General features: G+C 35.8%; 1 protein-coding gene across 4 annotated transcripts in view; it reads right to left on the bottom strand.

Moving 5' to 3' along the window:
* The window catches only part of PARD3B (par-3 family cell polarity regulator beta), a 1,084,399-nt gene that overhangs the window by 636,984 nt on the left and 433,869 nt on the right, over nucleotides 1-13,546 (bottom strand). For all 4 annotated transcript variants that reach the window (XM_063695123.1, XM_019022741.4, XM_019022742.3 and 1 more), the window contains one exon: nucleotides 11,500-11,671. In XM_063695123.1, coding sequence (XP_063551193.1) covers nucleotides 11,500-11,671 — 172 coding nt within the window. The remainder of the gene's footprint in view (nucleotides 1-11,499; nucleotides 11,672-13,546) is intronic.

Raw genomic sequence — 13,546 nt, 5'->3', positions numbered from 1 at the left:
GGATCACTTGAGGTCAGGAGTTTGAGACCAGCCTGACCAACACGGTGAAACCCCGTCTGTACTAAAAAAAATACAAAAATTAGCTGGGTGTGATGGCCTGCACCTCTAGTCCCAGCTACTCAGGAGGCTGAGGTAGAAGAAGTGTTAGAGTCCAGGGGTGGAGGTTGCAGTGAGCTGAGATCACACCACTGCACTCTAACCTGGGCCACATAGCAAGACTCCATCTCAAAAAAAAAAAAAAATCAATTACCTAAATACATGGAGTTTTTTTATTTTTTCCTCCAAATAATCCATAATAAATATAATAATGAAATTAACAGTGACTAGCAGATTTATATACCACCTATTATGTGGCAGACAGTATTCTCAGTGTTTTACATTTACATATATGTATGAATTCATTCACTGCTTGCGACTATCCAATTAGGTCACTATCCAATTAGGTAATGTTACCCTTGTTTTATAGATGAGGAAACAGACTCAGTGGCTTAAGTAACTTGCCGAAAATCATGCAGCTTGTAAGCTGCAGTGCCATATTTGACCCAGGCAGGCTTGCTCCAGGGCTTGTGCTCTTAATTTCTACACTACACAGCTGTAAATATGTAAGATTGTATAATCTATGTATTTCTCCATCCTTATTTCTTTTGGAAACATTCCATTGCCTACTTGCTTCATCAAGATATCAGAGAAGATATAAAGTACAATATTTTGGGTACTAAGATAAAAGCCTAATTTTAACAAGAGATGAATTAGAGACAAAAATTTTGCCTAACTTCGCATAACTCTTCACCTTATTATAAAGTCAAAATATTATGACGTCAAGTTTGTGGCAACTATCAAACAAATGCTAAACATTATTTTTTAAAAACAGTACAATAAGGCAGTCAAGCAAGGTACTTTAAATAAATTTAAGTTTTTAAAGGTAATGAATTGTCTGAAAAGAGAAAAAGACACTAAATGCATTCTCCAAACTTCTCAAAGACCATTTTCCAAGATGGCCAAGTTGCTCCTTCTCAATTCACCCCTTAACACAGATAAGTTTACATATAGGGCAATTATGTTTACACTATTTTGACATTCAACTGGAAAATGGTATTTTGTGTCAGAATAGAGGGACTGAAAATGAAATTTGCTTAAACCACTCAATAGCATGCTAATAAATTAGTCTGAGGTACAGCCTACAGCTTTAGAGAAAAGATCATCAATGGGTTTCCAATCAGTAATTTACACAGTACTCAGTGAAAAAATAACACAAGGAGGTAAGAAATACGTCCAGACTAGGCACAACACATTCTTCTAAACAGTGCAACTGCTGAACTCATTTGGGTTGAAGGCTTGTCTCTATATTAACCACCTACCGTTAAAAGAGTACATCTGACTGGAGTGTCTTCAGGGAGAAGGATGGATGGATGGATGCATAGACATTTATCCACCAACCCATTAGGTCCTTGCAGACCGTGTCCGGGGAGTAGCGGACATTGTTGGTAGTAATGGAGAGACTTGAGACCTTAGTTATTTTTAATTGCTTAATAGAAGATAAAATTAAAGTTGGCCAAACTAGTGAGTCAATGAAGACTGTCGAATCAAAGACTAAAAAGTTAAAATTTTATGAATACCTTGAAACTCCCCATCAACTGAAGACCAAAGTAAAAGACAAGCAATTAACCAAGCTATGGGAAACATCACATACTGACTAATGGTACACATGAAGAGTCTGTGAGCATCTGAATTTATTATGAGGTAAGATCTTCAGTATAAGGTTTGATAACTGTGTACCCCATAATATTAGAACAATCGTTATATATGATAAAAATATATAACTTGGCTTGGAATCCTAGCCAAGTTAAGAGACTCATCCAGTAATTTATTTTAAGTCAACTTGATTGCAAGCTACTTGGGAATGAATTTGTGATGTGTATTATTTTATATTCCTTTGGTAGCCTAGCACAATGCTTTTAATCTACTGGGTTATCAATAAATAATTATTGATTAACTGAAGGGAGTGACAGGCACGCCACCATTTTCTCTGGCATTGACACTTGATATACTGATTTTCATAACTGTATCGTTAAGACCAATCATCTAAAAAGAGCAGATGTTAGCTGAGCAAATGCTAAACTCTGCCGTAAGGGCAGTTCACTGTAACACCAAGCTAAAGTCTTGAGGTCAAAGGACATTATCCCTGAACTGTGACTAAAACAAGAAGTTTTCCTCATGCTTTCAGATCTCTGGGGTAAAAAGTCTATTTGTTTTAAAAACACTAGTAAGTTTAATTGATCATCACAATTATACAGAACCAAATGACACAAGGCCATTCAGTTTGTTGCTATCTATGCCATGTTTTAGGCCAAATAGTATAAAAAAATATAAAAACAACTTTCTTTCCAACAGTTTAAAACAAAATGGACATTGAAGTTATGGCTTATTTTAGTAAATATTATCTTAAAACACCAAATATAAGTGTTATGATTTTAAATAGGTTGTGATAAGGTAATAAGCCTACCCATTTTCCCCGATCACACCATATTCTACAAACATACATTACATAACCATAGTCAAGTCTTCCATATAAACAAAAATAAAATAAAGAAAATAAGATGTACCACATAATTTCCTTTCCTCTAATTTTACACACCAAAACCCCCCAAAGTTCCAAATTTCTTCCATCTGTAAAGATGTTTGAAGAATCTGGCAGACAGTCCATATTTATACAGATTAGTTTTAGAAAGTTACTGGTATTTTCTGATAGCGATCAACATTTTCCCATTAAGCCAATGAATAAACAGAATGAGCACCGTTTTCTGTGTATCATATGATGAATACATTGTTTCAAAGATAAATTGACAGGGTGTGGTGGTGATATCTGGGAGGTCTTTGTCTTTTATCTGGTAAACATTTAACAAAAAAGGGGTAAGCAAAAGAGAGATGGCTTCTCTTATGGTCACTGCTAAGGCAAAGGCTGTCACCTTTCCTTATCACTTTGGGGTGTGAGAATGAACAGATCAAGCTGTTTCAGTATGTCCTACTTTCACTGGGCCAAATAAAGATCTTAGTAAAATTTCAAATAAGATACAGAAAAAGTAAATAACCAAATGTGTATATATTGGGGCATAATTCATCATAAGGCTTTATCAGATAAAGCAAATGAGAAAATCCTGAGCCAGTCACAAAAGCGTGTCCAACTCTGAGTGACTTGTCCTTAAGATGGATCTCCTGTAAATAATTAAATTAGTGGATTTTTTTTTTTGCCTGCCCATCTGGGTGGGAAGAAAATTTTAAAAAATCACACATACACACTCAGAGAGAAAAAAAAAATCTTAAAGGCTAAATGTTACATTTACATTGTCAGTGCAAAAAGGGCTTTACCATATATTAAATTGTTAACAAGATTCCTGAATTGCAAACTGCAAAAGAAAATCAGCATGGTTACTATAAATAATTTATTTAGGAATGATTAGAAATTTGTGAGAAAATGTAATTTATTTTATGGCCACAAAGATGAATATGTATAAATAAAAAATCTGAGTCATACCTTCAACAAATTTTTTAATACAGATAAGTAATTTAAAGGCATTTTGTAATAGACATGTTAAACCTTATTAGGCTGTGAAAAGCAGTACTTGTATTTAGAGAACAGAGGGCAATTCTGCGTGGCTGTGTTTTGGCTGCCTCAGAGTGCCTGTAACAGAAGACAGCGAGCTGGGGACTGGCTGCAAGGGAGGACGATGGTGGTTTTACTGGTGGGGGCATGGGGAAGAGGCCAGAGGTGCATGGCTTGGTTTTTTCCCTCCCCTTTATTAAAAGGACAAACTGCAAATCATTTTATCAGTGGTTAGGGGAACTACAAGAAGCTGAATATGACAGCAGTGCTGAAAATATTTTTACTACTTAGGGACTAGGCCTCTGCAAACATGACTTCACTGGACTTACTATTAAAAGCAATCTGCAAAAGAGGCTTAAAAACCCAGGGGTCTAATATCAAGTGAACGGTAGGAAAGGTGACCTTTCATTCCGTTTGTTTATTAGAGGATCTGTAGACTCCGTCTCAGTGTGGGTCCGGCATTGGTAAGAGGCCAAAGGGGAGATGGTGAACTCTGTGTTTTTTTAGAGGTCACATAATCAACTTAGAAAATACAGCTGGAAAAAGGACAAAAATGAGAGCTTGGTTTTATGTACTGTCTTATATTTTTGGTTAAATGGTTACATGTAAATTCCTTTTAATAATTTTCTATTTTATTTGAGTACAACCAACTTAGTATAAATTTAGGTGCTAAACTTAGCCATCAGATATAGCACACAAAATTAAAGAGAGAAAAGGGTAACTGAAGCAGGTAGAAAAAAAAAGAAAATTGAAATAAGACTAAAATACAAAAGTTAACTGAATATAAAATGAAAATACAAGTTCTGTTAGGATGGTGGTAATTTTTATTTTTCTGAAGTGTAACACTATATAATTTTAATAAGTAATATCTCATTTAAATGCATTTATAAAACTATAGCATGTTTTCAAGCAAACTTCATCATTTTATTTTAACAAAATGATAGGAAGTGATCAACTATGAGGCCTATATATATTCATCTGCAAAAGGAGGTAATGCCAGGCATATTCAAAATTGTATATTTAAAATATTGCTCATAGTTTTACTCAATACAAACAAAAATTACTCCCATATGGTAATTACCTTTTAATATTTTTTAGGGGCTACTTGTCTTTAGGTATTGACTTTATTCTTTAACTAGTACCACTGGCCCTTTTACAAAGTATTAATTTTAAATGTTCAATGAATAACCTGACATTCTTCCACAGAGCTACTTTTTCACTACTCTGAAAACAAAATCTAAAATAAAAATCAAAACAGCCAAGGCGTGGTGGCTCATGCTTTGGGAGGCTGAGGAAGAGGACTGCTTGAGGCCAGGAGTTCATGATCAGCCTGAGCAACATAGCAAGACCCATTACTACAAAAAAAAAAAAAAAAATTAAAACAAAACAACAGTAGCAAAAGAAGAGTGGTGCTCAAAATGGGTTAGAAACACTATAGCCTCCTTAGTCCTGATTTAGTTATAGTCACATCAGAAAGCAAGCACACACTTTGTTGACTATATGGCTATGACTGATTGATGACACCCTAGCAAGGTTACCATAGCTAATTACAACATTATTCATTTAAGCCTTCATGGGGGGGGGCGGGGGGGAACAGACTCCCAGGGAAGGAAAGGAAAAGAAAGGAAAGAAAAACTATTCTATAACTGCTAACTTTTGAATAATCAGCCTCAACAGGAAACAAACAGGATGAAACTCAATGACCAAATTGTAACTTATGAATTCATCTAAGCAATTTTAACTCTGGGTAATTTTAACTCTGGGTTTCACAGCCTACAGCAAAGAGCTTCCAACAACAAGGAACCCTCACATGCTTATATGCTTTGTAGTCAGAATTCAAAGGCTTCATCAGAAGCATAACCCAACCCTGAGCTTTAGTTCTGCTATGTGTGTGGTGTGAGTGTGTTTGTCTAGGATCAGATGCCAATACTTAAACTCACATTATGGGCACAGCAGCTACTTACACACGGCAGCCTAATTAAAGGAATAAACTTCCCCTTTCTTTATGTTTTCCTGAAGATCAGCGCCATAAAGGGATTTGGTTTGGTTAAAAATTGAGAAAAATGTTCCCATATGTTTCCTTTATGCAGTAAATTAGTCAAAATCAGATAGAAAATGGTCACAATTTTCAACAGCAATCTATAGCTACACAGTATTTGCTGAACACCACTGCAAATAAAGAGAACTCAGTGTTTTGAAAATAATGATACTATAACAAACACATAATCATAATTTCCATTTCGGTTTTGAAGAAGCACAAACACACATGGAAACAATAAAGCATCTGAGGCACCTTTCAGCTTTCAAGTCTCAAAAACAAGAATCACTTTCAAATAGAAAGTAGCTCATCTTCAAAGTTTAACACACAAGAGGAGAATAAAGCTAATACCACTTCAACTCCAAATTTTAATCAGATTACTTTATATCAAGGTAATCTAGATCACAAGCATGGTAACAGCCAAGTTTAAAGTACTTTTTATCCTGAAAAACTATTTAAATTACATTGCTAAAATAATTTAACTAAATAAATATTTTCCCATGAAAGCTTGAACCCAAATTAGCAAATTTCAATCAAGAAGTACTGAAAAAAATTATCAAAAGGTACAAAATAAAAAACTACTAATTAATTGGGGCCATAGGAGGGAAATTGGCAGAGGCATGGAGTTGGATTCAAACTCAGCTTGGTATTAATAAAACACTCAAGGAACCATCATGGCCCATTGGAGAAAGGACAGCTTATTTTATAGATGAGGAAACTGTGGCCCAGGGAGATATGGTGGTGACACATCAGGGAGTGACCTGGATAGCCTTGGTTTTCAATTTTTACTTCACTAGAATGTGTCACAAATTTGTCCTGATTTATTTTTTGTTTGGAAAAAGTTGGTTCTGATAGAGATAGGTTAAATGACTTATCCTGATCACACAGCTAGATCAAATACTGCAGGGTCTAGAACTAGCTCCATTATCACTGACTCTCAAGGGACAAAGATTGGGTTGGGCCAACCTTGGGCTATGGCCACAAAAAGCCTCTTATGGAACAGTAGGTGGTCAGGTACTAATCATGAAGGCAGTGTAGGGACTAGTCAGGGGAAGGACCGGGAGACTCCCACCCTCCTAAACTTCAAAATAATTTTCCTCACTAATTTGTCTTTTTTACAGATGGCCCTATATGTACATACTTAAAAAATCAGAAAGTCTATTAAAATATCCACGTTATTTAAAAATAACCCACATCTATGGATCCCATTAGTATATTGGTTTTAGTGGAACTTTCCTACACACACAAACACACAGACACACACACACACGGGATGAGAAGATAAGAAGACAGAAGCAAACTCATTTCTGAAATGTATAGGATTTAAAAGACATTTTCTCCACCTCCATTTCCTGGTCTTGTTCTCTCAGTAGCTTTTGATTTATAGCTATTCATAGTATCTATTTATTAATTTACACTCTACTCAATTCCAAAAGGATGTGAGGTGCTATCACATATAGTACCTAAAATATATGGATAATTGAAATCTACAATTAATTTTTAAAAAGTCATGTAACTGAACAAGCACTGTTCTAGAAGCCAAGAGATGTGGGTTCCAGTTCTAGTTCCTTATTCAACATCAGAGTACACATTGAATTTTAACTTTTATTTGCTCATTTGTAAAATAATGTCGATTACCTACACAACTGCTAATTATAAAATTCTGTGGAACTGCGTATTTCTAGGTCAGCATTTCACAAACGTTTTTCTGAGGCATGCATATGTCTTTTGAGTGGAGATGAGGTTTTGGGGTAGATAAGCATTGGGATTCTGTTTATTGGCTACTTTCTAGACTCCTGCACCCTTTCTTCCACACTAGCATAACCAATCCTATTTGTCCAGAGATGGAGAATGAACAAATTTAAATAGCATCTAGAACTTAAGCGCTCAATAAATGTTATTTATTAACTAGAATCAAGCATCCATTGAAACCCTAATACATGCTCAGAAGAACCATGGGGTTTCACAGAGAAGACTTGGAAAATTCTCGAACTATAAATTTTTAAGTCCAAATAGATCATGTGAATATGATTCTTTCCAATTTCGCCTGGTAGTTTGGTTACCACATCTCATCATTTAAATGAACTCTCAGGCCAACAATCTCTGTACTATATGGTAACATGCTTTGGCTGATTTCAGAGCCACAGAATCTTAAAGTGTGAAAGTGATTTGCTACTTAGGGCTGAATCAGGGTTCAGTCATTCAGCATTACATTAGAAAATCCATTAGAAAATAAATGATAGGAAATAATTTAGATGAATGAGGTTGGAATTACGTGGTTGCCCACTTGATTTAAAACTCATCTTACGAATTAAAAATATATACCCCATCAGCTTATAGGGCATAAGACTATGAACCCCTTTATGTCAGTAGATTTCTGCTGTTCATCTTTGTAACCCTTGATTGTTAGATGAAGAATTAAGAAATAGTACTTACTGTATGCCTACTGTACTGTTTTAAAGATTTGGACAAGGCTTCATGAACAAGGTCATATTTGAGCTTGAACTTAAAAGGTGCATATGAGTTCACTATACAGTAAAGAGACAAAGGAATGAGCCAGGTAAAGAGAACAGTATCCGCAAAGGCACAGAGGTTTGAAGGTGGTAAATTTGGAATGGCAAGTGGTTCACAGTGGCTGCAAGCTAAGGTGACTGTGAAAGACTGGCCAGCAATAAAGGTGGGCAGAGAGGAAGCAGCTAGATCATGAAGGGCCTGGGAATATGAATATGTATGCGTAAGTATTACATCCTGGAAGATAAAGAAAGAATGGGAGGAGTCAACCTCTGTATGCATTACATGGAGAAGGTGGTTGTTGGTTTTTAACAGAATATTGTTGATGGTTATCTTGTGTTGGAAAAAGAAATATAAAAATTATACTGAACATTGAGTATATTTTGATATCAGTTTCCAGAAAAACATAAATTTTGGGTGCTCAACGTGATGTAATCACAAAAATCTCTTGATTCCTAATATTTGTTGAATTGTGTCTGCTTAATTAAGAAAAGCAATGTAAGCCAATGAAGATTAAATTTGCTTTTTCTTAAGTAAGTGGCCTTAAGAGTGAGAAAACCAGTAAAAAATTAAGCCCTATTTCTCTTGTACCAGGTTGGGTGAATGAGCTGTGAAAAGTACAACCAGTTCTAATGGCTACACTAGCTGACTGGGGAAGGGAGATGAAGGTCCTGGGTTCAATGGCTGGCATTTCATGAGCACCCTGTTAGGAGGAACTGCTGGGGCACAGGTGCTGCAAAACTCCTCTCACCGCCCCTCCCATTCTTCACCTAAGCAGGCCTTCAGGGTGGACCAGACAGGACAGCCAGGTCACACTCCCAGAAGTGCCATCAATACTGCCTCTACTGCCAACCACATCTCTCCATCTGGAGGTGCACAGCCTATGGCCACATCCTGCCCCGGAGCCAACAACAGGAAAACAGAATGGGTGGAGACCAAAGCTGGCTGTGTTGCTTCCTTCTTTAACTTCTCTATCTGAAAAACCTGACAAATATGTTTTTTCTTTGCTTTTTAAGTTCCAGAAATGCAAAGTACTCAAACTGCTAGAACCATGAAAGTGGGTAAGGGATGATTTTTTTACATCATTCATCCTTGCCCAAATTTCTCCTGCTGATTCAGAGGAACCATCTGCATCAGCTTGCTAACGAGTTTAGATATGGTTCTCAGGGTGATGGGAAGCCAGTGAAGGTCGTTAAGCAGGGGAGTTATATTGTATAATCAGATTTGTGATTTAGAAAGGCAGCTCTGGCAACAGTAGGGACTGGAGAAAGCACACACTGTAAAGAAAGAGGTCAGTCTGAGGCCTCTGCAATAGTCTAATTGATGGCAAAGCTCTGGCCTGCTGTGGTGGCTGTGGACAAGGAAGCTGAATAGCTGACAGAGTGGGGGAGGTAGAAGGAAACGGTGGAACTGGAGGTGATGCCAAGGTTTCAGGCCAAATGGTTGGAAGGGAATGTTTCCCACCTAAAAGTGAGCTAGTCTCATCATTTAATCTGATACTAAGTGAAATGAGATTGTAGACCAAGGAGTTTAGTATTTTCAGGGTTTTGGCATATATTCTCAAAGTAAACCCCAAGACAGTTATATTAGTTGGTTGTTTTAGGAATTGCATGTCAGAGGCAGCACAGCAAAATGGTTTCTCACACCGCAGCCAGCAAGAGTTCAAATTCTGGCTCTGCCACCTAATAGCTATGTGATTTCTGCTGAGTTACTAAACTTCTCTGTGCCTATTCCTCAACTCTTAAAAGATAAAAATAATAAAAGCCGACTAATTAAGTATGACGAGGCTTAAATAAATGAGTTATTATGAGTAAGGGATTTAGATGGTGTGTACTCATGTAATAAATATTGTTTTCTCTGACTTATCAAAAATCATATGGAAGAAGTAGACAGTCCACACTTTCAAAGAAGGGGAATCTCGGCTGACTTTTTTTTTCTTGCATTCGATATTATGTTGTTTCAATATTCCAACAAAAAAGCTGAAGAAAACAAACTTTTTTCCCTGACAAAGCTCATAAGAGAGAGGTGAAAACAAATTCTCCGGCACAGAAGTACTCTGAGGTTTGGCCATTTGAAGACCACAGTGCTTGCTTATAAATAGAATATTAAAATAAGCAAGAGCAATTTTCTCCTTTCGTCTTCCCTTATTGCCTAATTTTCCTCTCATACCATTTGCATAATGGATAAAAAGGCATCCATTATGCAAATGAATGATGGGGCTGTAAGGTTGCTGAAGCCACAAGGCTGGCTCCAGATGAAGAGAAGCTGCCACAAAGCCCTCCAGCAGCCACGTTCCAGCAGACTGCTTCACTAGCTCGGTTCCAAAAGATATAGGAAAACCCACTTAGACCATAGGTCATTAATTTCCATTTGGTTTATTTTAAAAGGGGCACTACAGATGCTTTTCCGAAAATCAGTACAAAATACGGATTGTCAGCATTAGAGTATGTAAATTTAACTTTACAGTATATATTTTATTTCAAATGGGAAAATGAGTACTATGTACGATTCTAGCCATTTTAAGCATATGTTCTGCTTTAAAAAGAATAAGAAGCTGACCTTTGCAAAGTGGAATAAGCCTCTGTTCTTCTAGCTTGAGAATTCCCTCATAACAGGTGCTCTAAGTAGTCTCAAAATGTTGCACAAACATTCCACAGGCATAAAAAGTTGTTTGAAATACCAAGATATTAGTGGATTTTCAAACACTTCATGCAGTTAAATTGAGCTAAATTTATCTTTAGGAGGTATCACCAAAACAGACATGTTATTTCTCTTGGAGTTGTAAACTGATTGAAACTTTAGAATAATATTTACTTTCTCATTCTACAAATATAATGAAAAATATTTCTAAGCAAAATTACTGGATGAATTGTCTTGTCTGAATAAATCATCAGAAAAGAATTTCAAAACTAACTTCAAAACATTTCCCCCAGATTCTGAGATTATAGTTTGGGCAGAAAAAGACTGAGGCTAAGAAAATAAAGTGACCTTTATTTCTAGCATGGATTCTTTGATAAACCTTGGCTTTTCCCAAATGACTTTTTTTCAGGAATTTTTAAAAAAGTTATACTCATATGATACAGGCAAACCTCATCATTTAGCATCTGACTCCCCCGTGTTACTTCAAGGGCATACAATTCTGCTTCACCTTCAGTTCAAGAAAAAGCTGCATCCACTTACCCAAGCAGCAGTGGCTGCAAAGAGCTATGTAAAAAAATAATTTAAAAAAAGATAAACCACGATATAAAAATATTAACAGGATGAAAGTCACAAAGAAGAAACAATGCCTAATCAACAAGATGACGGATCTTCAGTCAGGTGAAAAGAATATCATAAACATTATACATACCTAGTTTTAGAGCAGAAGGGGTTACTTCAATCTCCCCACCAATTGGTTTAAATGCAGCCAGTTGGGCAGCCACTTCTGTCTCAAAAGCATCTGGGCTCTGCCGATCTGCAGGGTTTCCACTGGGGCTCTCAATCTTGTGGAGTGGTTCTTGTTCTTCAAACACAGCAATCAGCTACAAACAAATCCAACAACACTAATTACTTTGTAGGACATGCATACCACACGGACACTACCTAGCTGAACGTGATCTTTATTTGGTTGCAAAGAAAATCGCCTCATCAAACTTAAAATGTTAATGTTACTATACCACAACTCTTAATTTTTCAATAATATTATGTCTATAAGTGCCATGGTCAAGAAATAATAAATACTGGTTTATTCATTTGTTTATTTTGTCTATTACTGAAAAAGAGAACCAATTTTGGCCCACTCTCTTAAAGGAATGAAATGGCTGCTTCCCCTTCCCACTACCCCACCTTCCCTAATATGCCTAAAAGGACTTCATTAACTCTTTATTAAAGAGTGCTTCCAAAAATGAAAGTTGAATATGCATTGAATAATAGACTTAAATAGTATAGGGAGGTTATTCCAGTCTCAGAGACCTAAAACACATTACAAGATGCCTAATTGTATCTGTCCCTGTAGATATACTCTACATACATATATACATACATACATTGTGTGTATACTTATATACAATTTGTGCTTATCTTGTATAAATAGGTATCCCATTTTTGTACATGCCTTTAATTTTGTTCTTTTCCTTCATGACTGACTCTGTGTTGACTGGTTTAAGTCCAATGGAATGCTAAGTCCAATAAGACTCGACATCCTTACTTTTAATCTAATTATATGTCAATCTTATTTTACATGAGAACTATGCTTTTTACCGTTAATATAAAAACTCTAAATTGTTCATTTCCAAGTCAATTTTTCCTTAAAATAAGGGCAAGATATCTCTAAAAATTCAAGTAATCACACAGACACTACTGTATAGACAGTGACGACAGCTCTGCTGAAACTGCACTTTTGGCCAACAGACAGCACCAACATTCAGAAACTTCAAGGGTTTCTCATCAGCTGATGTAGAAAAGTCCAAATGTGAGTAAATGAGGAAGCTACAGGATGCTACTGTCATTCCAAAAAGTGCAATGTGTGTAAATGTAAAAACCAGCAGTACATCTTTAGATATTTTCTATTCATTAAGTAAAACAAACCTACTTATGATTCAAGCATTTATTCAGGAAAGACACTCAAAGCCCCAGTCATAGGGGAACCCTGTTGGCAATAGTATTAATAACAGAAATGCAGGGTTAACCAATCAAAACATAAATTTCAAGTTCGGTCTTTCAAAAGAAATGAATACAATTAAGGATATGCAAATTCGCCATTCAAAAATAATTTTCATAACTGACTACTCATTTCCAGTATGGAGACTTCTTTAAATTGGAAAATCCAACAATCCTCTTGCCACAGAAAAGAAATGCTACTCCCAAGGCATTATTTTTAATTCTTGAAATTGAGCACATGCATTTTCTATTTGTAACTGGTAGCACTGATGAACTTATTGGAGATAAGACTTAAATAGATTAATAATAATGAAAGATTATTCTAGTATAAAAAAATCAGTAGAATGATATCTTTCTCATCATCCAGCCAGAATGAGTTTAACACTTTAAATCTTGAAAAGGAAAATGAAATCAACTTTTTAATGTGGTGCATGTGTGATTTTCATCACTATTTCTGTTATGTAATAACTTCAATTTTGTGTATTCATTAATTCTAACATATATTAGTAATGTTCATTTTAACATTTAACATACCAATCAACTAGGCAATGGCATCTTATATTGGTACTATGAACAGTTTAGTGTAAGCTAAGTTATATCTTACTCTTCTTTCTTATGATATCCTTAACTCAGTATAACCCATGTGCCTTAAATACTGGAAAAACGAGAAAAAATAGAACATCAACTAGAAGTATAATACAAAAGCTTAAAAGTGATAACTTGTAAGATAAATATTTTTTCTTAAGATACTTTGCTGT

Source organism: Gorilla gorilla, chromosome 11 (assembly GCF_029281585.2).
Source record: "Gorilla gorilla gorilla isolate KB3781 chromosome 11, NHGRI_mGorGor1-v2.1_pri, whole genome shotgun sequence".
Lineage (NCBI taxonomy): Eukaryota > Metazoa > Chordata > Mammalia > Primates > Hominidae > Gorilla > Gorilla gorilla.
The sequence above is the reverse complement of the archived record's forward strand: the minus strand, read 5'-3'. Positions and strand labels throughout refer to the sequence as shown.